Below are 26,539 nucleotides of genomic sequence, written 5' to 3'. Positions count from 1 at the left end.
TCGTTTCCCAAATCGTTTACTTAGATTGGTAAAAACATGTGGACGCCAGATGATCACTTCTGTTTAACTCTGTCATTTGCCGTGAATTATTACACGCCTGACAAGAAACCCTTTGACTTTGAGTTTACAAAAGTCGAATGATGTTCGAATGACGTTTACGGCATTCGACGCCCCATATATTTTCTACCATGCAACCACAATATTGGCTGCTAACGGCAGCAAGAGATGGACTGGAGATATCCAACGGTAAAAGCGGCATGATGCTACGGAGCGTAGTTGGACTGCTTAGCCGACGAGTAACTTACAACAGTCCTGGTGGTGTTGATATAAAGCGGAGCAATGGCAACGATAAATGAAGCAAACATTGCATTATATCTACTGATGTGTTGACAGAAGAGCCAACACCGTGTTGCTAGAGGAGGCCGAAATGCACGCGTTTAATCTCATGCAGACTGGCGTGAGGTCTGGAACAAGGTAAAGTAATTATCCCATCCTCGTCACCATGTGATGTGTTGGCAGAAGAGCCAACACCGTGTTGCTAGAGGAGGCCGAAATGCACGCGTTTAATCTCACGCAGACTGGCGTGAGGTCTGGAACAAGGTAAAAGAACGTAGTTGCGTGAATACTTAACTTTAATCCATAATTGGAGAACATCGCTCTTGATGATACATTAATAACAATTTCAATATAATCTGGTAATGGCGCCTTGCTAGGTCGTAGCAAATGACGTAGCTGAAGGCTATGCTAACTATCGTCTCGGCAAATGAGAGCGTATTTGTCAGTGTAGCATCGCTAGCAAAGTCGGCTGTACAACTGGGGCGAGTGCTAGGACGTCTCACTAGACCTGCCGTGTGGCGGCGCTCGGTCTGCAATCACTGATAGTGGCAACACGCGGGTCCGACGTATACTAACGGACCGCGGCCGATTTAAAGGCTACCACCTAGCAAGTGTGGTGTCTGGCGGTGACACCACATCTACAACAACAGTTGGCGAAGTTGACATTTCGTCAGAAAGGAACTCTAGGAATTTCGCAGATTGAGAAAGAAGTAGCAGATTAAATATTAGCGTTTCTGCAAAATGCGTCAGTGGAATGTGTGGTGTCGCATACCCCCGACTGTGCAGAAAATGTGCATGAGTAGTACACTGATGACGATATGTGTTTAACAAGTGAAAGTGATATTGAAACAGGTGTACAACCATGTAGTTCATCATTGCTGTCGGACAGGGAGCCACAAATCCCGTCTCAAGTGAAACGTAGCAAAGGACAATCGTTGTCCAAGAAGCGTGTGCAAAACATAATTACGTACATAGAAGATCATCCACAGCCTAGCACAAAAAAATTATGAACGCATTTCGACTAAATCCGCAGCATTATGACCCTGTAGTGCTAAGAAATGCTAAGGATATTCAAGGGAGGATAAGGCGCACTTGTTACAAAAACTGGTGTTTGCGCGTTTCAAGCACGCTCGGTACAATATACAGGGCGAGCATCATAGTGACCTACTACTTTATGCACATCAAACTGCTCGCGACACAGATTACAGTGATTCCAAGGGAAGCAGTGGATGGTTGCAAAACTTCAAACAGTGCTACAGAATTGGAAGACGTAAGATGACGAAATTTCAAACAAAGCGTCAACTTGACGACGCACAGCATATTGTGGAATCAGCCCAAAAATTTGTAGATGAGATAGACAAACTTATCCCATCGTTCAATAAGGAACTCGTTTTCAACTCCGGCCAATCGATATTTGAAGAGGAAATGCAAAAGAAAGGAACCCTGGAAATTAGAGGTACCAAGAGAGTTGTGTCAAGATCACTTAACATTAATGCCTTAACGCATTCGCACACAATTATGCCGATTGATAACCTGGATGGTAGATTGGCTGGAAACTTATTCATTGTGCTGCGAGAAGTTGTAGGTGCTCTGCCCCCTACGATTCTTTCTCGTGTACGTGGTGTTGCAAGGGCAGTAGGTAATATTTCGTCCTAGCAACCAAGAGTGAGAAAATGGGCGTAAGAGAACTACAACTATGGTATGAGCACTGCTTTTGGCCAATATCTAGTCAAGATAACTAGCTTTTTCTTGATTCCTGGTCTGCGTATCAAAATAATATTCATTTAGATCAAACTATCCCTCCTGAAAAGTGCAATTCATACCACCTGGAACCACTGGACAAATTGAGCCTCTGGATTTTTTTTTTTCGTGCGTATAAAACATGTTATTTCACTATCTGCAGCTACACCTTAAAGGATAGCCAGTTTCACGACAAGCTCCGCGCCAGACTGCATGCCATCACATTCCATCAGTTCTCATCACCCCTTTACAACTATATGATTCTATATGCAGTCCTTAAGAGTGGAAACCTAGATGAACGCCCTTCAAGGTTTGTAGCTCCGAAGGAGTTCGCCTTTGATCTGGATGCTGCGAAACTTATTGATCACTGTGACACGCCATTCTTCAGTCGTTGTTCGTTGTGTAAGTTAATGATTTGTTTTGAACAATTTTTGAGGTCGACGGTGCCCATTTTGTGAAGTGTAACACATAGCTTACATCCCATAGAAGGTTGATCTCTGTACCTCCCGGACACTCACTTTCTGTTGACCTCCTGATGCACATGGTGAATCATTAGCAGCTAATATATTTCCTGTCATAACTGCTAAAACAACGCTCTCAAATGAGTCTTACTAAAAATTGAACTTGCTACCTCGCACCAAAGGGTTCCTTGTGAGTTACAAGGCTTACTGCTAAAATTAGTACTTAGACAGTTGTTGATTTTTCTGGCAACCCTTCATGACCCGGTCACTACACTTTATTTTACAAACGTTTCAAGGTTTACTAAACATGTGTTCATAAACTTAGGATTTTAAATAGATTCAAATTCTTTCAGTCTAAACGACCTCTCTCCGCAGTAGGTCAGATAATGCCCTACATGGTCCTGGACCCTAACGCATGTTATCAAGGAAGAAGTGCAACAGTTATTCTGCGTCACACGAAATCCCTTCATAGTGGCCCAATTGTTACAAGTTGTGATAAGTAGATTAACTGTCTTCTGTTTCTTTTCCTGTCAACTGCGGACGCATGAACAAGTGCACACACACACACACACACACACACACACACATCGATAGAAATTCCTTAAAAAATTAGTTTCCTTATATAGTAAGTAATTCTTTTATACTACATGGAGTATTCAGTATATGGCTCTCGGGTCTGCTATCGGGTCACGTTTTGTAACTTTCACAATCTTTCTCCGTGGCAACGGTTCGAGGTCGTCAGTTACTGTTAGCAACTACCAACTTTTAGTAACCAGCAGCTACCACCTCATGACGACGAACCGCTGTCTCGCAGAAATATTATGAACGTTACAAAACATGTTCCGACAACCTTATAATGAAAGGATCCGTCGAGAAAGCCTCAAGAGTCACAACAGGGAGTATTTATTAACGCCGAATAATTCGTTTCCATCTGTTAAGTACCAGCTACAGATGTCATGAAATCAATTAATCTATTCTAGAAAAAACATGGGTATCACACATCGTTACACACGACTGTGAATACATACCTGCCGTCTTCAATACTTGCTGATACTGAAGCATTTGTGTGGTCGTCTTCTGATTGAATGCTAACTGTCAGTCCTACTACGTCTCCCTTTTTGAATGTGATTGTATGGGGAAGTGAGTCATAAAATAAGTACAGTATTCTGAAAGAAAAAAGACAAAGAATTTTTCGTATCACATACAATATCATAAAACACTGACATTTGCTGAAAGTAAAAATGAGGACCCTCACTGGAGTAGAATTTTGATTGAAATTTTAAAAGATTAAATTCCCGCCCGCCTAGTTAGTTTGTTTACAGTTAGACTGCTACATTCATGCGGGCGATTTCATATACAACACAGTAAAGATCTCACAACTGTGCGGGCAATTTGATATACAACACAGTATAGATTTCACAATTGTACTACGAAAAGGTGATATAGGCTAATTGTACAACATAATTGAAAAATGACAACAAACTAAAAGATATGAAATGAAAACAATTTATCGCCAGAAAAGGAACCTTCACAACTAGCCACTATAAAAATAAACAGCAGTTGTCTTTACTTAATACGTCTATAGCGAACCGTAGGCCTACCTGTGTGTGTCGCTATGCATTTCAAGTTTCCGGTATTTCCTTGTTATATTGCAGATCTAGAGCTTCCGTATCACGGGTCGATTAGTCACATCGATTGTGTCAGTGACAGTGCAACATTCGTGACGGGAAGCAGGTTTTCCTGTTCATTTCTCTTTATTACATACGCCGAGAAAATACATTCCAGTAGGGTACTTTCCCGTCTTACTCTGATTTGAATATGTTTATCTGTGTGAAAGTGTTCATAGTCTCAGTTCAGGAATTTATGGCTGTGTTGAGAATGTGCAGCTCAGTCGCTGTTTTATTTTTCTATCCGTGGAGTCTACATAATGCACTCGAGACGAATAGTTTTCTCGTGTGGCTTATGAAAGACAATCCGTTGATCTCTTGCTATAAGTTTCATGTTCTATACTGTCGTCCATACACCATGTTCTGTAGATCTCATGACGAAGAAGAATCATTGGAAACACGGAACGAGTCAAGGCACGTATTAATTGAGAAAATCGCCTATAGAAAACGACCGCTAGAAATCTGTGTTAACAGGTAACTTATCAGTCACCTGTAATATTTGTGTATGCTTAAACAGCTGTAGATGACAAACTAGTTAACGTAAAATAAAGTGTTCTGTCAAAAGCTGCTCGTTTTTGTCTGTATGGTCTGCAACAAAGTGTATTGCAGCTTATCCTGTTCACCAAGATATAAAATTTCGTATCCCTAGTAATCAGGTAATTTGTAGAAAAAAGGTTAATGAGATAAGCATTTAGTTATTACTAAAGTTTGGAGGCCGTCCAGTTTTTTGTCTTATGCCCGCGAATACGTTCTCAGTTATCTAGTATCATAATGTACAACTCCATTTATTTTTGTTCATTTACAACAACAGGTTCCATTAGAATATTTGCAATACTACACTACTGGCCATTAAAATTGCTACACCAAGAAGAAATGCAGATAATAAACGGGTATCCATTGGACAGATATATTATACTAGAACTGACATGTGATTACATTTTCACGCAATTTGGGTGCATAGATCCTGGGAAATCAGTACCCAGAACAACCACCTCTGGAAGTAATAACGGCCTTGATACGCCTGGGCATTGAGTCAAACAGCTTGGATGATGTGTACAGGTACAGCTGCCCATGCAGCTTCAACACGATACCACAGTTCATCAAGAGTAATGACTGGCGTATTGTGACGAGCCAGTTGCTCGGCCACCATTGACCAGACGTTTTCAATTGGTGACAGATCTGGAGAATGTGCTGGCCAGGGCAGCAGTCGAACATTTTCTGTATCCAGAAAGGCCCGTACAGGACCTGCAACATGCGGCCGTGCATTATCCTGCTGAAATGTAGGGTTTCGCAGGGATCGAATGAAGGGTAGAGCCATGGGTCGTAACACATCTGAAATGAAACGTCCACTGTTCAAAGTGCCGTCAATGTGAACGAGAGGTGACCGAGACGTGTAACCAATGGAATCCCATACCATCACGCCGTGTGATACGCCAGTATGGCGATGACGAATACACGCTTCCAATGTGCGTTCACCACGATATCGCCAAACACGGATGCGACCATCATGATGCTGTAAACAGAACCTGGATTCATCCGAAAAAATGACGTTTGGCCATTGGTGCACCCAGGTTCGTCGTTGAGTACACCATTGCAGGCACTCCTGTCTGTGATGCAGCGTCAAGGGTAACCGCAGCCATGGTCTCCGAGCTGATAGTCCATGCTGCTGCAAACGTCGTCGAACTGTTCGTGCAGATGGTTGTTGTCTTGCAAACGTCCCCATCTGTTGACTCAGGGATCGAGACGTGGCTGCACGATCCGTTACAGCCATGCGGATAAGATGCCTGTCATCTCGACTGCTAGTGATACGAGGCCGTTGGGATCCAGGATTGCGTTCCGTATTACCCTCCCGAACCCACCAATTCCATATTCTACTAACAGTCATTGGATCTCGACCAACGCGAGCAGCAATGACGCGATACGATAAACGGCAATTGTGATAGGCTACAATCCGACCTTTATCAAAGTCGGAAACGTGATGGTACGCATTTCTCCTCCTTATACGAGACATCTCAACGACGTTTCACCAGGCAACGTCGGTCAACTGCTGTTTGTGTATGAGAAATCGGTTGGAAACTTCCCTCATGCCAGCACGTTGTAGGTGTCGCCACCGGCGCCAACCTTGTGTGAAAGCTAATCATTTGCATATCACAGCATCTTCTACCTGTCGGTTAAATTTCGCGTCTGTAGTATGTCATCTTCGTGGTGTAGCAATTTTAATAGCCAGTAGTGTACATATACGTATTTGTGTGTGTGTGTGTGTGTGTGTGTGTGTGTGTGTGTGTGTGTGTGTAGTTCAATGTTTGTGTTGTACGACGATGAGAGAAGGGAGAGGGTGAAACTCGGTGCCGGCACACTGCCTGCTCCTCGCGAATAGCACCGAGGGGCCCGCCAAGCTTAACGTACGGATTACTATCAGCGGTGTCACATGCCCTCAGTTCATGAGACACTGCGAAGAAGTTCGGCGTCTAAACCAGGATACTGGCGTAAAGTCTGGTGATCAGGAACTTTAGGCCACCACCTCTCTTCCCCTCGCTGGCCAAATACTGGCACCGAAGCTTTTTTCCACCACCAGGATTAGAACCAGTTTCCGCCTGGGTCGAGCACCCCAAGCATGCGTTGGCGACCTTTTTGTTAATATTTCATTTTGTTCGTTATTGTCTGTTGCATTTATTCGGGGCGAACGTTCCATGACACCCGTTCAAGTTCATCGTTGATCTATTCACTCGGTTTCTTTTTTATTATAGAGGGTACCTAACCTTTTGACCGAACACGCTGAGCCACCGTGCCAGCTTTCTCGTGTCTTTATTATATTGTGGCTCCGGATATCTACATTAGGCCTACATGAAATGTATCTGCAGTTGCGAATATGAACAACTATCAGCCGTGTAAGGGCATGATGACAATGTGCCGGACCAGGACTCGAACCCGAATTTCCCGCTTTACATGCGCGATCGCCTTAACCGCTTTGGCTATCCCTGCACTACTCACGGCTAGACCTAAACTTCCATACGACGTGGTTCCTGCGCCACACCGTGTACTCGTACACACATTAAATAATTCCCGTACATTCGCTGCCTGGTATCGGCCGATAAATACGATATTGCAGTGATCGTGTTGTTGAGAAGAGCGATGCAAGAACAACAACAACTTCAACAAAAAGTTTCCTGGTAGGTCTACGTAGAAATTTGTTGTTGTTGTGCCTTCAGTCCGGAGACTGCTTTGATGCAATCCTCTATGCTATTCCATACAGCGCAAGTATCTTCATTTCTGTATAGCTACTGCAAACCACACCCATTAGATCCTGTTTACTGTAGTGGCTTCTTGGACTCCCTCTACAATTTTTTCTATCCACAGTTCCCTTCAACACTAAATTAATTACTCCTTGGCTCAGCATGTGTCCTAGCAATCTATCCTTGCTTTTAGTCAAGTAGTATCTTTCTTTTTCAACTCGATTATTAATCATCAGATAGGTGGAAAGCGTACATTGAAGGCCTCTTTGAAGGGGAAGATTTGTCGGCGTGACAGAAGAAGGAACAGGAGACGGCATAGAAGAGATAGGGGATCCAGTATTGCAGTCAGAATTTAAAAGAGCTTTGGAAAACTTAAGATCAAATAAGGCAGAAGGTACAGATAACATTCCATCGGAATTTCTAAAATCAATGGGGAAAATGGCTACAAAACGACTATTGCATTTCTTTTTTATTATAGAGGGTACCTAACCTTTTGACCGAATGTATGAGTCTGGCGATATACAATCTGACTTTAGGAAAAACATCATCCACACAATTTCGAATATTTCAAGAGCTGATAATTATCACACAGTCAGTTTAACAGCTCATGCATCCAAGATACTAACAAGAATATAGTGGACATAATGATGGAAATGAAAATTGAGGATGTGTTAGATGTCGATCAGTTTAGTTTTAGGAAAGGTAAAGCCATCAGAGAGGCAGTTGTGGCGTTGCATTTGATAATGGAAGCAAGTCCTAAAAAAATGATGACATGTTCATAGGATTTGTCGGCCTGGTAAAAGCGTTTGACAACGCCAAATAGTGCAAAATGTTCGAAATTCTGATAAAAATAAGGGTAAGCTATAGGGGAAAAAGGGTAATATACAATATGTACAAGAACCACGAGGGAACAAGAAGAGTGGAAGACCAAGAACGAAATGCTCCGATTAAAAAGGGACTAGGAGAGAGATGTAGTCTTTGGCCCCCACCGTTCAATCTATACACCGAAGAAGCAATGACATAAATAAAAGTTCAAGAGTGAAATTAAAATTCATGGTGAAAGGGTATCAATGCCAAGATACACTGATGCCATTGCAATGCTCAGTGAAAGTGAAGAAGAATTACAGGATCTGCTGAATGGAATGAACAGACTGATGAATACAGAATATGGATTAACGGCAAATCGAAGCAAGACGAAAGTAACAAGAAGTAACAGAAATGAGAACAACGAGAAACTTAACATCAGGATTGGTGATCACGTAGTAGGTGAAGTTAAGGAATTCTGCTACCTAGGCATCAAAATAACCCATGATAAACGGAGCAAGGAGGAAATAAAAAGCAGACTAGCACTGGCAAAAAAGGCATTCCTTCCCAAGATAAGTCTATTAACATCAAACATAGGTCTTAATTTGAGGAAGAAACTTCTGAGATTGTACGTTTGGAGCACAACATTGTATGTTTGTGAAACACGGACTGCGGGAAAACCAGGAAAGGAGTAAACTGTTTTGAGATGTGGTGCTACAGAAGAATGTCGAAAATTAGGTGGACTGATAAGGCAAAGAATTAGGAGGTTCTCCACAGGATCGGCGAGGCAATGAATATATACAAAAACTGATAAGAAGGAAGACAGAATGGTAGGACATGTGTTAAGACGTCACAGAGTAGCTTCCATGGTACTAGAGGGAGCTGTAGAGGGTAAAATCTGTAGAGGAAAACAGGGATTGGAATACATCCAGCAAATAATTGAGGACCTAGGTTACAGTACTACTCTGCGATGAAAAGGTTAGGGCAGGAGAGGAATTCGTGGCGGGCCACATCAAACCAGTCACAAGGCTGACGACTCGAAAAACTTCAAAGAGTGTGTGTGTCAGCGCATGCTAGTTCATCTCAAGGATGCTGAAGGGTCTTTACGACGTGTCTTTAAGGATGTCTCTCCAGCAAAACGCACTGGACAGGAATATTATCTCATATAGAAGACATCAGAATCTATACTGAACGTACTGAAGCATTCTATCTTCTAAAATAATTCTCAAACAACAGCTTTTATTTTCTACGGTCTGAAAATAGTGCATTCTCTGATATGACGTATGTATGTGATAACTGACTGCAGTATGTAGTTTACTGAATCAACTTCAAAATAAAATTCGTAGCAGACGATTGGCTGCATCAAGCAGTAATACACATGTAAATCACTGTATTCATCTGAAGATGATAGCGCAAACCCTCGGAACGTGTCGTGGATGTTAAGAAAAAATGTGACTGCTGCAGATAACTGTTTTGTTTTATGAAAATAGTGGGTCGATTGAAAGCAGACAAATCATTTGCACACCTGTAAGTGACTTCGCATGATCTATGGTGATGAGCGGTTCTAATACTTCCTAAGGGCTTGTAGCCTATGTTAAGAGTGCTATCTGGGGACTTCTACCTACAAACTGTTACACTGAACACAAAACCATTAGTAAAATCTGTTTTAAAATCTTGAAACGTTTTACTCTTGGTCCAATTACCAAGTGCGCTTTTTGCATTTATTCTATAAAGTTTGGTGCTTATGTTATTAAAATGACAATTTTTAGTGGGAGTAGAAATACAGCAAACCACGAGTAGCGTTGTCTGTTCCACCGTTAAAATGTAAAGGCCCTGCTGTTCATAATGTTAAACTTTCACAATTCAGTGTAGTTTCAGCTTCTTGTTGTAATCTGTTTTATTGTACTGCAGTGATGACGTAGCGCTGTAGTTTCGAAACCAGTCTACGGATATAAAATCAGTCACCAACAACTGGTAGCCAGATCATTTACTAAAAAGAAGCTACATCGACTGAATTGTCGATAATTCAAAAATTCCGTGGTATAACAGCACCAGAAAGATGCAAAAATTCCTGGAATTGTAGCCTGGTAACCAAGAAGAAAAGCAACTCCTGTATGTACGGAGGTTTCAAACTGAAGCTGTTGAATTTGCTTTAATTACAGTATTCATACAATGTATGTTTTCAAGGCTGAGAGGCCGTTTCGATATAACTATAAAACTATTCCAGAAGTAAAGCTGTGGGTACCGGCGTGAGTCGTGCTTCGGTAGCTCAGTTGGTAGAGCACTTGCCCGCGAAAGGCAAAGGTCCCGAGTTCGAGTCTCGGTCGGGCACACAGTTTTAATCTGCCAGGAAGTTTTATAAAACTATTCTCTGACGAATCGCCTCCGAATGCGAGAGACACCCTCAGAAGTAAGCGGCAATTCCGCATGGTTGTGAGGAGTATACACAAAAAAGTGTTAACAATTTATTAGTGGACCACACAAATGAAAATCACGAAATAAAATTCATCGAGACTGGTGTTTGAGCAGAGACAACACATTATAGTGCGCGTATGAATAAAAAGGCCATAGAGATTGTAAATACCATAATGTTAATAAGAAACAAGAGGAAGTTAAACGAAATATTGGTGCCTAATTTCTGCCAACAAAATGTCGATTGACTACTTTCAATCGAGAACGAGGAAGTCAGCCAGAGGTAATCAAACACCGGTGGTGGACTCTATTCAGTTTATAATTTAGAGGACACCTGGAGCTCTTGCAGTTGCTGTTTTGTCTACATAGATGTTTTCCGCAGTCGGAGACTAAACCCCAGGGAACTATTTTATCCGAGGTGTTCATAAAAACTTTCTCTGATTAATAAAAGAAACTATGCTACACATAATTATGCGGTTTGTTGGCAAATGGTAGCTTCTCATTAAGTTTTTTATGGATACACTTCTACATCCGCTCCACTTCTTTCACGTAAAACTTCTAGGTGTTATTCAGTTTCTCTTCACGTCAAAATTCTGAGTTTGCACGTTAGGAACTTGTGAAATGAACGCTGTACACCACAAAAAGGTCAAGACAGGTTATGTCTGGTGAACATGGCAGCCATGACACTGGACCATCTCTACTGATCCATCCGTCTGGAACTGTTTCATACAAGAAATGGCGAACAAATAACTGCCATTGTTGTGGTGCACCATCCTGTTGAAAAATTAGCCGTCGTTGAAATTCCTGTGATAGAGTTGTCAGAGCACATATAGAGGTATATTAGGTTGATTTTGAGTTGTAATAGTTGCGTTTGGGTCCTGACATTGTCTGCGAGAATCACAGTTTTTGAAAAGCTCTTTGGTAGGCCGCTTATTCAGGTCGTGAAGGTAGAGAACTTCTCATTAAGACTCCAGGAGTTCTTTCATAAGGTATAGTACTTTGCCATGTTCGCAGCAAATCAGCGGTGCAGAAGCTGTTGTACCTCTAGTCAGTGTTATGTTTTCTATATGTATGAGCAAGCGATACGAAATAACTTATGGAAAATAGTGTACGTAAATAGTAATATGTAAAATTTAATTGGGCTTTCTTACCGAAGCATTGGATCACCTTCCTGTGACTTCTCTACTTGATCGTTTCTGAAGGGGCCCTCAAGTTCGCCTCCAACTTGTCCAATTACATATGATGTGGCCTAAAAAAGTATATTACAGCTATTAATAATGTGCCATCACCAGGAATGTGTTGCATTTCGCACATAAATTGTATGTTACTAATATTTATTTATTATTAAAAACAAATCATCGAATTTGTGAAACAGATTGGTACAGCGGATCGTTACACGATCGATTTTACTTTAAGAAATTGGAATGAGACAGAAGAACACCAGTAATTATTCAAGTTTCGAAAAAAAGCTATGGAAGGAGGAAGCATGATCAAAATTTCTATGTCCTGATGAAAACAAGGCCATGAGCGCTTTCTAAACAAGTGATAGGTGCCTTAAATCTTCAGTGTGTTCAGTGGACAAGCGCACTTCTGAAACTAAGAAGCTTTACTTACAGAAAAGAACAGAAACTGATTTTTTCAAACAGCTGATAAACTGCTTCAAGCTATACAAATAAAGTGAAATAGCTAATACACAAGAATCTAGATTAACACTCGCTGATCAGATATTTTGATTCTTAACAACTAGAGCTGTAAGCCAGTTAATCTGACTGTGAAATGCAGTCGATCATCAGATGATTCGCGAAGATTGCCACTGATGAAACGATCTCGATACACAGGGCACGCCATTTCTCCCTGTCTTGAGAAGTAAAGTAACACGATGGGAAAGAGCGACAGTGCATGTCCCCAGAGAGAGCTGCCGCTGCGTATACACTTTCTGATCAAAAGTTTCCGGACACCCGTATATAATGCGAAATTAACACCAATACGTGCCACGAGAGGTGGACGCGCCAGTATACGATGAAGCAGGGAATAGTGCGATGTGTGTAGAGAAGCAATAACAGCGGAGTGGTCAACAGAGCCCAGTGACTTCTCACATACACTAATTACCGATGTCACCTGAGTAACAAATCTAATAGGGACCTGTTAAGCCTATCCAGTGTAGTCCAAATGAACTGTTGGTGATGTGATTGTGAAGTGGAAACGTGAAAGAATAAACACAGCTAAACCAAGGTCACGTGCAGAGACCATTGAGCATTGCAGAGAGTGGTTGTAAAAAATCGTGTGAAATCGGCGGAACGAATCATTCGTGACTTCTGCTACACCGGAGCCAAGGTAGCCCCTGAGGTCCGGCAACCCATGTAACACCACAGAGGACGAGGTTGTCTATGCCCAAAGGCGTGCCCAAAAGCACCATGATAGACACCGGCTATTTACACACAAGATAATGGAAACAGCCATTCCGAGCACTACTCCCTGCAGGGGGGAGCTCGAGCCACGGCCTGCGGGAAGTATCAGTACGCCGAAATCTGATTGGCTGGAGACAGCTACACTACTGGCCATTAAAACTGCTACACCACGAAGAGGGTTGGGTTGTTGTGGGGAAAAAGACCAGACAGCGAGGTCATCGGTCTCATCGGATTAGGAAAGGACGGGGAAGGTAGTCGGCCGTGCCCTTTTGAAAGGAACCATCACGGCATTTGCCTGGAGCGATTTAGGGAAATCACGGAAAACCTAAATCAGGATGGCCGGACGCGGGATTGAACCGTCGTCCTCCCGAATGCGAGTCCAGTGTCTAACCACTGCGCCACCTCGCTCGGTCACACCACGAAGATGACGTGCTACAGACGCGAAATTTAACCGACAGAAAGGAGATGCTGTGATATGCAAATGATTAGCTTTTCAGAGTATTCACACAAGGTTGGCGCCGGTGGCGACACCTACAACGTGCTGACATGAGGAACGTTTCCAACCGATTTTTCATACACAAACAGCGGTTGGCCGGCGTTGCCTGGTGAAACATTGTTGTGATGCCTCGTGTAAAGAGGAGAAATGCGTACCGTCACGTTTCCGACTTTCATAAAGGTCGGATTGTAGCCTATCGCAATTGCCGTTTATCGTATCGCGTCATTGCTGCTCGCGTTGGTCGAGATCCAATGACTGTTAGTAGAATATGGAATTGGTGGGTTCGGGAGGGTAATACAGAACGCCATGCTGGATCCCAACGGCCTCGTATCACTAGCAGTCGAGATGACAAGCATGTTATCCGCATGGCTGTAACGGATCGTGCAGCCACATCTCGATCCTTGAGTCAACAGATGGGGACGTTTGCAAGACAACAACCATATGCACGAACAGTTCGACGACGTTTGCAGCAGCATGGACTATCAGCTCGGAGACCATGGCTGCAGTTACCCTTGACGCTGCATCACAGACAGGAGCGCCTGCGATGGTGTACTCAACGACGAATCCGGGTGCACGAATGGCAAAACGTCATTTTTTCGGATGAATCCAGGTTCTGTTTACAGCATCATGATGGTCGCATCCGTGTTTGGCGACATCGCGGTGAACGCACATTGGAAGCGTGTATTCGTCATCGCCATATTGGCGTATCACCCGGCGTGATGGTATGGGGTGCCATTTGTTACACGTCTCGGTCACCTCTTGTTCACAATGACGGCACTCTGAACAGTGGATGTTACATTTCAGATATGTTACGACCCGTGACTCTACCCTTCATTCGATCCCTGCGAAACCCTTCATTTCAGCAGGATAATGCACAACCGCATGTTGCACGTCTTGTGTGGGCCTTTCTGGATACAGAAAATGTTCGACTGCTGCCCTGGCCAGCACATTCTCCAGATCTGTCACCAACTGAAAACATCTGGTCAATGGTGGCCGAGCAACTGGCTCGTCACGGTACGCCAGTCACTACTCTTGATGAACTGTGGTATCGTGTTGAAACTGCATGGGCAACTATACCTGTGCACGCCATCCAAGCTCCGTTCGACTCAATGCCCAGGCGTATCAAGGCCGTTATTACGGCCAGAGGTGGTTGTTATGGGTACTGATTTCTTAGGATCTATGCACCCAAATTGCGTGAAAATGTAATCACATGTCAGTTCTAGTATAATATATTTGTCCAGTGAATACCTGTTTATCATCTGCATTTCTTCTTGGTGTAGCAATTTTAATGGCCAGTAGTGTTTTAGGGGCTAGAACCAGGCCCGAAGTTCAGTTCGTGCCGGATCCGACCTCGTGTACGGCAACCGTCGAAGATTACGTCTTCGTCTCGGAATTGGACTGTTACTAGTGTGTGAGTGTGTTACCACGAACCTTTGTGGAAAATAAGAAGTTAACTTTTGTTTGTCACAATTAGGAGACTTTTTTCGTTCCTGTTGCCTTTCGTTTGTATGTTTAGTCATAAACCTTGTGAACCTACATCAATAAAAGTTGTATTGTGAAAAATTGCGAATTGTCAGTTACAACAACTTCAAAACCGCTACGAACAGTCCAGCTAGCCCAATGATTGTGCCTAGAGAATTAAAAAGAATGGGATACAATGGTCGAGCAACTCCTCTCAGGCTACACATTTATGTAGTCATTGCCCAGCCACGCTGAGGTGATGTAAAGAGCGACGCCAGCGGACACTGGATGACTGGAAATGAGAGATCTGGAGTAATGAATCACGGTACAGCCTGTGGCAGTCCGATGGAACGATTTGAGATTGGCGAATGCCTGGAGAACGTTATGTCACATGTAGTGCTAAACGTGAAGTACAGAGGGGGTGGCGTTACGCTACCAGAGTGTCTTCCGTGGTAAAGGTGTAGTCCCCTTATTGCTCTTAGGAAAAAATTACATGGAGAAAGATGAGAACACATCTTACAGCATTGTGTACTGGGTAAAATAGAAGAACAATTCAGACGTGATAACTGTATGAACATGACAATGATATTTATTTATTTAAGTTGATCTGATTAAGGCCATCACTTCATTACCTCTTCATTACATAAGAAACAACAATTTTAGTATGACAAATAGTATTAAAATGATTTGAGTGTCCATAGTGACATTGCGAGGAAATGATACTGACTATGAACTAAGAAAGTCAATACTGATACAGTGCTACTGCTGCCGCTAATAGTGATAACAATAATAATTATGTTAATGACAATAATAATGGCAGTTATGACAATAATGATAGTGTCAGATGTAAACAGAACTTATAGGTTTACAGAACAGATGTTTTCTCATATAGCGAATTCTGAGAAAAGGAATTTGAGGAGACTGCACCAGCTAACAATAATGGAAAGTGAAGAAGATACGGTTGGAAAAAAGGATTTGCAAGGATAACGAGTATGTACAGGGAAATGGCAGTCATTCTTATTGCTTCATTAGATATGACAGTAACTGTCTTTTCAGGTTGGAGATGCTATTCAATTCTCTAATTTAATGTGAGAGAATATTCTAGAGTCGGGTTCCCCCTACTGAGAAGGACTTTGAGAAAGTGGCTCAACCACGGAGTGGGATAGAAATGAATTTGCTGTGATGGAAACCGTGGTTTCTGCCACGTTGTTCAGACAAGAGCATTAACATCGAGGAGAGATATTGGGGATAGCGTACAGTTATAAGACTTAAGAGAAGATAGAGAATATGGAAATCTTCCACATGTCTGCATGCACCCATGATAGCTATGCTTATGGTGGTGAACTACGATCAAAGAGTCGAACATCACAGATGTAACTAACAAAGGCGTTCATAACCAGTTCCAGGCGAAATGAGCTTTCCTGAGAAAGGCCATGCAGGATACCAACGCTGTGACCAATAATTGACAGCATAAGTGTCTGTACAAGTTTCTTTTTCCGGTCAAGAGGGAAGAACCTTTTATGTTTTTGTACGGCATGGGGAGATGCTGATGCTGACTTGCACATTGCAGTTACATGCTCAGTCCAGTTTGCCATAAACAACACCTGTGAGGCCACGGTTTGGGGGGCAGTAAAATTTCTTTAAAGTACTGGCCCGCCCAGAGAACCATCCTGAATCCAGTGAAACACTTTAGGATGAGTTAGAACGCGATTTGGCTCCGGACCCCAGCGTCAAATATCAATCCCGTCTCTGGACTCGGCTCCTGAAGAAGAATGGGATGTCATTCCACCACAGCGATTCAGACATTTCACAGACATTTTCCCTTCCGGAGTTCAAGCCGTCATAAAGGTGAAGAGTAGACACAACTCATGTTTACTTCCACTATTAGATGCCCAAATACTTCTGATCAGATAGTGTGCTTCCTGTCCGACTAACAGGTACACTCGATCATGGGCGGCCATTTGACGTGATTCTGCGACTGGATGCGAGCATTGTTTCCCTTGCCGCTTCCCTGTGACTGTTATTTTATGGTCGGAGAACTTAGTTTCACATGTTTTAACATGTCTCTAATGAAGAGAAAATAGTGACCAAACATTTTTGACAGACCTATATTTGCAGGTTGCAACAGGTAAATTTCCATCATTAAGAGCTTGGTCGGTGATAGAGACAGGAATGAAAATTGTAAGGGAATAAATACTTTCCCTCTCCCCACGAACCATGGACCTTGCCGTAGGTGGGAAGGCTTGCGTGCCGCAGCGATACAGATAGCCGTACCGTAGGTGCAACTACAACGGAGGGATATCTGTTGAGAGGCCAGACAAACGTGTGGTTCCTGAAGAGGGGCAGCAGCCTTTTCAGTAGTTGTAGGGGCAACTGTCTCAATGATTGACTGATCTGGCCTTGTAACACTAACCAAAACGGCCTTGCTATGCTGCTACTGCGAACGGCTGAAAGCAAGGGAAAACTACAGCCGTAATTTTTCCCAATGGCATACAGCATTACTGTATGGTTCACTGATGATGGCGTCCTCTTGGGTAAAATATTCCGGAGGTAAAATAGTCCCCCATTCGGATCTCCGGGCGGGGGAGGACGTCGTTATCAGGAGAAAGAAAACTGGCATTCTATGGATCGGAGCGTGGAGTGTCAGATCCTTTAATCGAGCTGGAAGGTTAGAAAATTTAAAAAGGGAAATGGATAGGTTTAAGTTAGATGTAGTGGGAATTAGTGAAATTCGGTGGCAGGAAAAACAAGACTTCTGGTCAGGTGCATACAGGATTATAAATACAAAATCAAATAGGGGTAATGCAGGAGTAGGTTTAATAATGAATAAAATATAGGAGCGCGGGTCAGCTGCTACAGACAGCATAGTGAACGCATTATTGTGACCAAGATAGACACGTAGCCCACACCTACCACAGTAGTACAAGTTTATATGCCAACTAGCTCCGCAGATGACGAAGAGATTGATGAAATGTGTGACGAGTTAAAAGAAATTATTCAGATAGTGAAGGCAGACGAAAATTTAATAGACATGGGTGACTGGAGTTCGATAGTAGGAAAAGGAAGAGAAGGAAACGTAGTTGGTGAATATGGAATGGGGGTAAGAAATGAAAGAGGACGCCACCTGGTAGAATCTTGCACAGAGCATAACTTAATCATGGCTAGTATTTGGTTCAAGAATCATGAAAAAAGGATGTGTACATGGAAGAGGTCTGGAGATACTGGAAGGCTTCAGATAGATTATATAGTGGTAAGGCAGAGATTTAGGAACCAGGTTTCAAATTGTAAGACATTTCCAGGGGCAGATGTGGATTCTGACCATAATCTGTTAGTTATGAACTGTAGATTAAAACTGAAGAAAATAAAAAAAGGTGGGAATTTAAGGAGATGGGACCTGAACAAAATGACAGAACCAGAGGTTGTAGAGAGTTTCAGGAAGAGCATTAGTGGACTGAAGACCACAACACAACAAATACTTTGAATACAGGATATGTAATATATACAAAATATTAAGTAAAAGAGTACAAGAAGCCACAGTTGTTTTTTTATTACTAGAAGAAGAAAACAACTTTAGAAGGGAACGATCCCAGACAGACGCCACTTTCACGGTTGAACAGATAGCAGAAAAAAGAAGGGAGTATAACCTTGAAAATCATATTGCTTTCATTGATTACGAAAAATTATTCGACCGAGTCACTAGCGAACATGTATAGGAAATCACGACTCAGGAGATATCAGAGTCACTTAATTAAAGTACTAAAATATACACTCCTGGAAATGGAAAAAAGAACACATTGACACCGGTGTGTCAGACCCACCATACTTGCTCCGGACACTGCGAGAGGGCTGTACAAGCAATGATCACACGCACGGCACAGCGGACACACCAGGAACCGCGGTGTTGGCCGTCGAATGGCGCTAGCTGCGCAGCATTTGTGCACCGCCGCCGTCAGTGTCAGCCAGTTTGCCGTGGCATACGGAGCTCCATCGCAGTCTTTAACACTGGTAGCTTGCCGCGACAGCGTGGACGTGAACCGTATGTGCAGTTGACGGACTTTGAGCGAGGGCGTATAGTGGGCATGCGGGAGGCCGGGTGGACGTACCGCCGAATTGCTCAACACGTGGAGCGTGAGGTCTCCACAGTACATCGATGTTGTCGCCAGTGGTCGGCGGAAGGTGCACGTGCCCGTCGACCTGGGACCGGACCGCAGCGACGCACGGATGCACGCCACGACCGTAGGATCCTACACAGTGCCGTAGGGGACCGCACCGCCACTTCCCAGCAAATTAGGGACACTGTTGCTCCTGGGGTATCGGCGAGGACCATTCGCAACCGTCTCCATGAAGCTGGGCTACGGTCCCGCACACCGTTAGGCCATCTTCCGCTCACGCCCCAACATCGTGCAGCCCGCCTCCAGTGGTGTCGCGACAGGCGTGAATGGAGGGACGAATGGAGACGTGTCGTCTTCAGCGATGAGAGTCGCTTCTGCCTTGGTGCCAATGATGGTCGTATGCGTGTTTGGCGCCGTGCAGGTGAGCGCCACAATCAGGACTGCATACGACCGAGGCACACAGGGCCAACACCCGGCATCATGGTGTGGGGAGCGATCTCCTACACTGGCCGTACACCACTGGTGATCGTCGAGGGGGCACTGAATAGTGCACGGTACATCCAAACCGTCATCGAACCCATCGTTCTACCATTCCTAGACCGGCAAGGGAACTTGCTGTTCCAACAGGACAATGCACGTCCGCATGTATCCCGTGCCACCCAACGTGCTCTAGAAGGTGTAAGTCAACTACCCTGGCCAGCAAGATCTCCGGATCTGTCCCCCATTGAGCATGTTTGGGACTGGATGAAGCGTCGTCTCACGCGGTCTGCACGTCCAGCACGAACGCTGGTCCAACTGAGGCTCCAGGTGGAAATGGCATGGCAAGCCGTTCCACAGGACTACATCCAGCATCTCTACGATCGTCTCCATGGGAGAATAGCAGCTTGCATTGCTGCGAAAGGTGAATATACACTCTACTAGTGCCGACATTGTGCATGCTCTGTTGCCTGTGTCTATGTGCCTGTGGTTCTGTCAGTGTGATCATGTGATGCATCTGACCCCAGGAATGTGTCAATAAAGTTTCCCCTTCCTGGGACAATGAATTCACGGTGTTCTTATTTCAATTTCCAGGAGTGCACGGTCCAGTGCATAATTGTGGCCATCGCTTATGTTCGATGACAATGTGCAGTAACCACTCACAGGCGGCAGATGGCAGCACTGTCAGTGGCTGGTAAATAAAGTCTGTAGTTTGGATGTCAAGGTCGAATGTGCTGCAAATGGCCAAGTACCCCTTGTCGACCGTGTCTTGGATGTGCTTTCATATGTTGTTGTAAATATTGTGCGCTCCACGCTGTTTGCTGCATCTAACTGCATGCTGAGTAGTTGTCTGTTTAACAAGTCATCATTATTTTGTTTTACAGCCAGTTTTTCTGCTTTGTGCTTTACGTGTTTTGCTGTGCGAGTGGGTGAACTTATTTTCACTTTTATATAATTCGGAATTATACCTTCGTGTTAACATCAACAAAAGCAAAACGAGGATAATGGAATGTAGTCGAATTACTTCGGGTGATGCTGAGGGAATTAGATTAGGAAATGAGACACTTAAAGTAGTAAAGGAGTTTTGCTATTTGGGGAGCAAAATAACTGATGATGGTCGAAGTAGAGAGGATATAAAATGTAGACTGGCAATGGCAAGGAAAGCGTTTCTGAAGAAGAAAAAATTGTTAACATCGAGTATATATTTAAGTGTCAGGAAGTCATTTCTGAAAGTATTTGTATGGAGAGTAGCCATGTATGGAAGTGAAACGTGGACGATAAATAGTTTGGACAAGAAGAGAATAGAAGCTTTCGAAATGTGGTGCTACAGAAGAATGCTGAAGATTAGATGGGTAGATCACATAACTAATGAGGAAGTATTGAACAGGATTGGGGAGAAGAGAAGTTTGTGGCACAACTTGACCAGAAGAAGGGATCGGTTGTTAGGACATGTTCTGAGGCATCAGGGGATAACCAATTTAGTATTGGAGGGCAGCGTGGAGGGTAAAAATCGTAGAGGGAGACCAGGAGATGAATACACTAAGCAGAATCAGAAGGATGTAGGTTGCAGTAGGTACTGGGAGATGAAGAACCTTGCACAGGATAGAGTATCATGGAGAGCTGCATCAAACCAGTCTCAGGACTGAAGACCACAACAACACCTTCGTGTTGACAGTACTTGCTGAATCTGATATGAGCAACTATTTTAGAACTTTCATTTAATAGATTTTGTACTTGTATATAGCTTTCAGTGCCAGACTTGGTACTAATAATTAGTCAGTGGAGCACTTCGATATGTTGCTCTACTTTTCCAAATGAACACCTATTTGGAAAAATAGAGCAAAACTTCAAAGAAGAGGGAATAAAATGAATCTTTCACAAAAGCTGCAGGTTTATTCACATTATAGAAAATATGGAGATAAAACATTAAAAGAAAAACTTGAAAGTGATTTTCCAGATGACTCGACAATATAATTAAATAAAAACAGTAACACATAGAACTAAGCAACATAGAAAATAGATATAAGCAAATTATGATCCAGACTGTTAAGATAAATACCCTCTGTAAAAAAGCATATCATACTTTGTGAAAAACTGTAACATTTCTCTGTTGACTATGTCTAAAAACATCTTTGGAACTGTTTGTTTATGTAAGACTTTGTACTCGACATATAGACCCCACTGAGCATAGAAAATCGTGTACCATATATGTGTGAGAATCTGCATAAAATTGACCTAAGAAAATGTAAGTCCAAGTTCTTCCAAATTTCGCCGATAATTATACATAAAGATCAACTCAACTAAAATAGTGCATTTTTTTAAAGTCAGAAGAACAAAGCAGAACCACACACTTCAAAAACATTACAAAAACTGGCATAGTACGCAAAGAAAAACTAACTTGAAAACGGAAATCATTTTCCAGAACGTGTCGTGTAAAATGTAAATAAAAGAAAATCTTGAGTGGTTGCAGAAAAATTATTTATGAACAAACCCATTGTTTTCACAGTTGCAGGCTTTGACAAACCATTTCTACTGGATCAAATCAGCTCTAAAGTTTTGTTTTGTACGAAATTCGGTTAATTTAATATGTAACTGAAAAAAAATATTTTTGGAAAACAGGCGAATGTACTGCTAAAATATTAATACATAGGTCATTTAAATATTTTTTAACAAAATTATGTGGAATGAGTCAGTTTACAGGATATTTCTACATGATTAGTTTCAGCAGTGGTTGCATGCTGCCCATTTACAGGTACCGGTACCTGAATTGCATACTGGCCTAAATTTAACATTAATAAACATATTATTTTCAGTCCTGCTCTTGTCACTACATTTAAAGCAAACTTTTATTACTTATTTTTTTTTGTACAGGCTATCAGATTTTAAGAAAAATTTGACTATGGAGTAGAAGGAATTATCCAGAACAACTGATTTTTGGTTAGGTTTAAAACTTGATTTAATATCTTTCAGATATTGTATTACATGGTAAATGATAAAAAAAATAGATCCATATTGATCTCCTTTCTGAGCACAACTTTAATAATAAGTACCAAAACATCATTTATTCTTTTAGTGTTGCAGGTACAGACATTATTCTTCTCAAACTGTGATGGATTTCTTTAGCGAATGTATAACTGCGAAGCTGCAGTTAAAATGTCTAACTCGTTCAAGGGATTGTATCGAAGCACAAGGTTGTAAGTTCGGCCACACTGATTTCTTAATTTCTATTCTATCATGACACTAAAATGGGCACAAGGAATTCAGAATGATAGCTTACCTGGTTTTCATACACAGTAATACTGCCATTAACCGGTTCACTACCATAAGAAAGTGTGACGTCGTATATGCTCTCTCCATGAACTCCCAAATGCAGTTCTTCCCAGGCGCCGTGAGCTGCTACATTCCTGGAGCCATAACCAGTAGTAACGTTGACGGCTTGGTCCAGAGTATTGAAAATCCTTACCTGGCCTTCACCAGCCTTTGGTACTACAGCGTAAGTCGGCTAAAACAGAATAAATTTAGGCTTGTACATTCACATTCGCTGCAGTTTTAGCGTAACATCAAACCGCTTAAGATGGTCTGTTTACGTCATATTCGCCATATTGTAGAAATAATTTGTTTTCACAAGTGGTATGCTGCACACGACTGTGCTTCAACACACGCCAAACATTAAAAATCTTTCGACTTGTAGCCTATATATGTCGTAGTCTCTAATCTGGCAACATCATTAAGAAAATGGAATCCAAATTATCTGAGCACGTTTTTTACTACTCTCGTACAAACCATCATCCACAACTCTTCGCACATATCTAAGTGAGAAATACACTGACGGAAAAAAAGAATCGCACCACCAAGAAGGAGCTGTACGACCTAAAAGAAAGTTGGTAGGCGTGTTTCTGCATCTGAAAGATGACGTCTATTCAAATTTCGCGCCAGAGTGGCGTTAGTAGCGCCACTATGAGGATTCAAATCAGGTTTGCTTTAAATACACTCTGTAACGGTTGTGAGCGTTAGTTAGCTTTGAGACTGTAAGTGGTGTGTTGTTAGTCAAGAACGCCTTTAAGGCTACAAAGACGCCATTATCAACACTTCACAGAGTTTCAACGAGGTCGTGTAATGGGGTTACGAGGAGCTGCATATCCCTTCTGCGATGCTGCAGAAACACTTGGTAGGAATGTAGCCACTGTAGCCGATTGCTGGCATCGATGGTCACGACGATGTTCGGTCGCAAGAAGACGAGGATACGTACGGCCACGAGTCACTACCAAGAGGGAAGACCATCGTGTTCGGCGGTTGACTCTGGCGCATCGTCTGCAGCTGCAACTGCAGTCTGAGCAGCAGATGGCACCACAGTGACACAGCGAGCTGTTAGAAATCGTTTACTTCAAGGACAGCTGTGAGCCAGACGCCGTGTAGTGTGCATTCAACTGATCTCAAAACACCGCCATTTGCAACTTCTGTAGTCTCAAGCGAGAGTTCATTGGAGGGCAGGATGGAGGTCTGTTGTGTTTTCTGATGAAAACTAGTTCTGCCTCGGTGCCAGTGATGGCAAGCTAAGGGCCCGCAACCAACATGTCTGCGTGCTAGACACGGTAGGCCTACACCTGTAGTTATGGTCTGAGGTGCGATTTTATATGACAGCTGGAGCACTCTCATGGTTATTCTACGTACCATGACTGCAAATTTGTACGTTACTCTGGTGATTCGACCTACTGCGCTGCCATTCATTAATACGAGGCGTGCTTTTTAAGTAAGGTCCGTTTTGTTGTAGACACTAGTAGTTCGCGCGCATACCGCAACGAGCGCGTGTGTTGTGTACCGGCATGCCTCGGGAACAACTGTGCTTAGTTTCAGCTCTGTAACTAACCTGTACAGTTCTGATCCGTGCTTTCAAAATGTTTAAGACTATCAACTCGCCCGCCACGTGTGAGGTTCGCTCAGTGATACGGTTTTTGTCACCAAGGAACCTGTCTGCTGCAGAAATTCATCGACAGATTTGCGATACTGTTACGAGTGAAAGCAAAGTGCGTAAGTGGATACGAGAATTCAAAAATGCCCATGTCAACGTCCATGATGAGGACCGCTACGGTCGCCCTTCTTTGATTACAGACGATTTGGTGGCTTCAGTTGAAGCGAGGATTCGTGAGAACAAGCGCTTCACAATAACAGGTCTCTCATACGAATTTCCTGACGTGTCGAGATCAGTGCTTTACAACACTGTTTCTGAACACCTGAAGTTTAGGAAACTGTGCTCCCGTTGGGTCCCAAAACTCCTAACAGAGGACCACGAAAACCAAAGATTTGTGTGTGCAATGAAGTTCTTGACTCGTTATCACGAAGAAGGTGATGGCTTCTTGAGTCCGACCGTAAATGGAGACGAAACATGGGTTTCGCGTATCACGCCAGAATCGAAGCAACAGAGCTTGGAATGGAGACACACACACTCGCCTGTAAAGGTGGAGGCCAAACACACTCTGTCCCAGCGCAATATCATGGCGTCAGTGGTTTGGGATACGCATGGTGTTTTGTTGGTCGACTTCATGCAACGAGGAACCATTATCAATGCAGAAGCATACTGACAACCCTGAGAAAGCTACGCAGAGCGATTCAAAACAAAAGACGCGGAATGCTGCCAGAGGGAATTGTCCTTCTCCATGACAATGCAAGACCTCACACTGCAGGTCAGGTCCACAATTTATTGGACAGTTTTGAGTGGGAAGTTTTAGACCACCCATCCTACGGTCCTGATCTTGCGCCGAGCGATTACCATCTGTTCCTCCACCTCAAACAACACCTCAGTGGCAACCGTTACCATGATGACGACGACATGAAAACGGCAGTGAACTCTTGGTTATCGGAGCAGGCGGCAAGTTTTTATGAAGAGGGTATTTTAAAATTGGTTGAGAGGTATGATACGTGTTTAAGCAAACCGGGCAAATATGCCGAAAAATAGAGTGAAGTATGTACTTTAAAAAAATAGATTTACTTTTTTGAAATAACCTTTCATTGTGTACTTATGTTCAAACGGACCTTACTTAAAAAAACACGCCTCGTAGTATTTAATGGGTGCCTTCCGACTGGATAACTCTCATCCGCATACCACTGTAGTAACTTAACTTGCTCTACAGAGTGTCGACAAGTTGCCTTGACCTGCTCGATCACCAGATTTGTCTCCAGTCGAGCACATATGGGACAACATCGGACGACAACTCCAGCGTCATCTACAACTAGCATTAGCTGCCATGAATTGACCGATCAAGTGCAACAGGTAAGGAATCCCATCACGGAAACTGACACCCGGCACCTGTACAACACAATGCACGTACGTCTGCATGCTTCCATTCATTATTCTGGCGGTTACACCGGTTATTAATGTACAAGCATCTCACATCTTCTATGCCTTATCTTGCGCTTCCATTAACCTGTGATCATGCACTGTTAATCACTTAAATATGTTACCTAGACAAATGAAATCCCGAAATTTCATTACTTTACATTTTTTGTTGGTGTTGCGATATTTTTCGCCAGTGAAAGTAACTCTTTTGTGACTAGTATACAAAACACTTGTTGCACCCACAAAACCTATAATTCAGTATCTTTCTACAATATGAGCGAGTAATACAACTAATTTCCCACTGCTAATAATAATATCTTACCTCCAACTGCAGTTCAACAACGGCAGCTATAACGAATGACAGCGCTCCAACGACTCCACCTACTCCAAGCCTTTGAAGCGGTTTCTTCAATAAGTTGCATTTACTGAACAGTGGATAGACGATAATTTCGAAGAGAGGAATAAAACACAGAATTAGCAGGGAATTAACCACTTGCATTTGGTCAGGTTTTATTGCCCATGTGCCAAGTTCCCCATTCATTCTCGTAGCTTGAAATGTCCAGGTTGAACCCTAAAACGAGACAAAAAAGGTACGAAA

The 26,539-nt window shown here is 42.9% G+C and overlaps 1 protein-coding gene across 1 annotated transcript in view; it reads right to left on the bottom strand.

The window, feature by feature from the left end:
- The window catches only part of LOC124796065 (solute carrier family 15 member 1-like), a 230,829-nt gene that overhangs the window by 22,782 nt on the left and 181,508 nt on the right, over nucleotides 1-26,539 (bottom strand). Inside the window, exons 8-10 of the mRNA XM_047260152.1 lie at nucleotides 26,264-26,512; nucleotides 22,885-23,109; nucleotides 11,805-11,902 (exon numbers count right to left, since the gene is read on the bottom strand). Coding sequence (XP_047116108.1) covers nucleotides 11,805-11,902; nucleotides 22,885-23,109; nucleotides 26,264-26,512 — 572 coding nt within the window. The remainder of the gene's footprint in view (nucleotides 1-11,804; nucleotides 11,903-22,884; nucleotides 23,110-26,263; nucleotides 26,513-26,539) is intronic.

Source organism: Schistocerca piceifrons, chromosome 4 (genome assembly GCF_021461385.2).
Source record: "Schistocerca piceifrons isolate TAMUIC-IGC-003096 chromosome 4, iqSchPice1.1, whole genome shotgun sequence".
Lineage (NCBI taxonomy): Eukaryota > Metazoa > Arthropoda > Insecta > Orthoptera > Acrididae > Schistocerca > Schistocerca piceifrons.
Note: the sequence above shows the minus strand (reverse complement) of the source record. Positions and strands in the feature narration are given on the sequence as shown.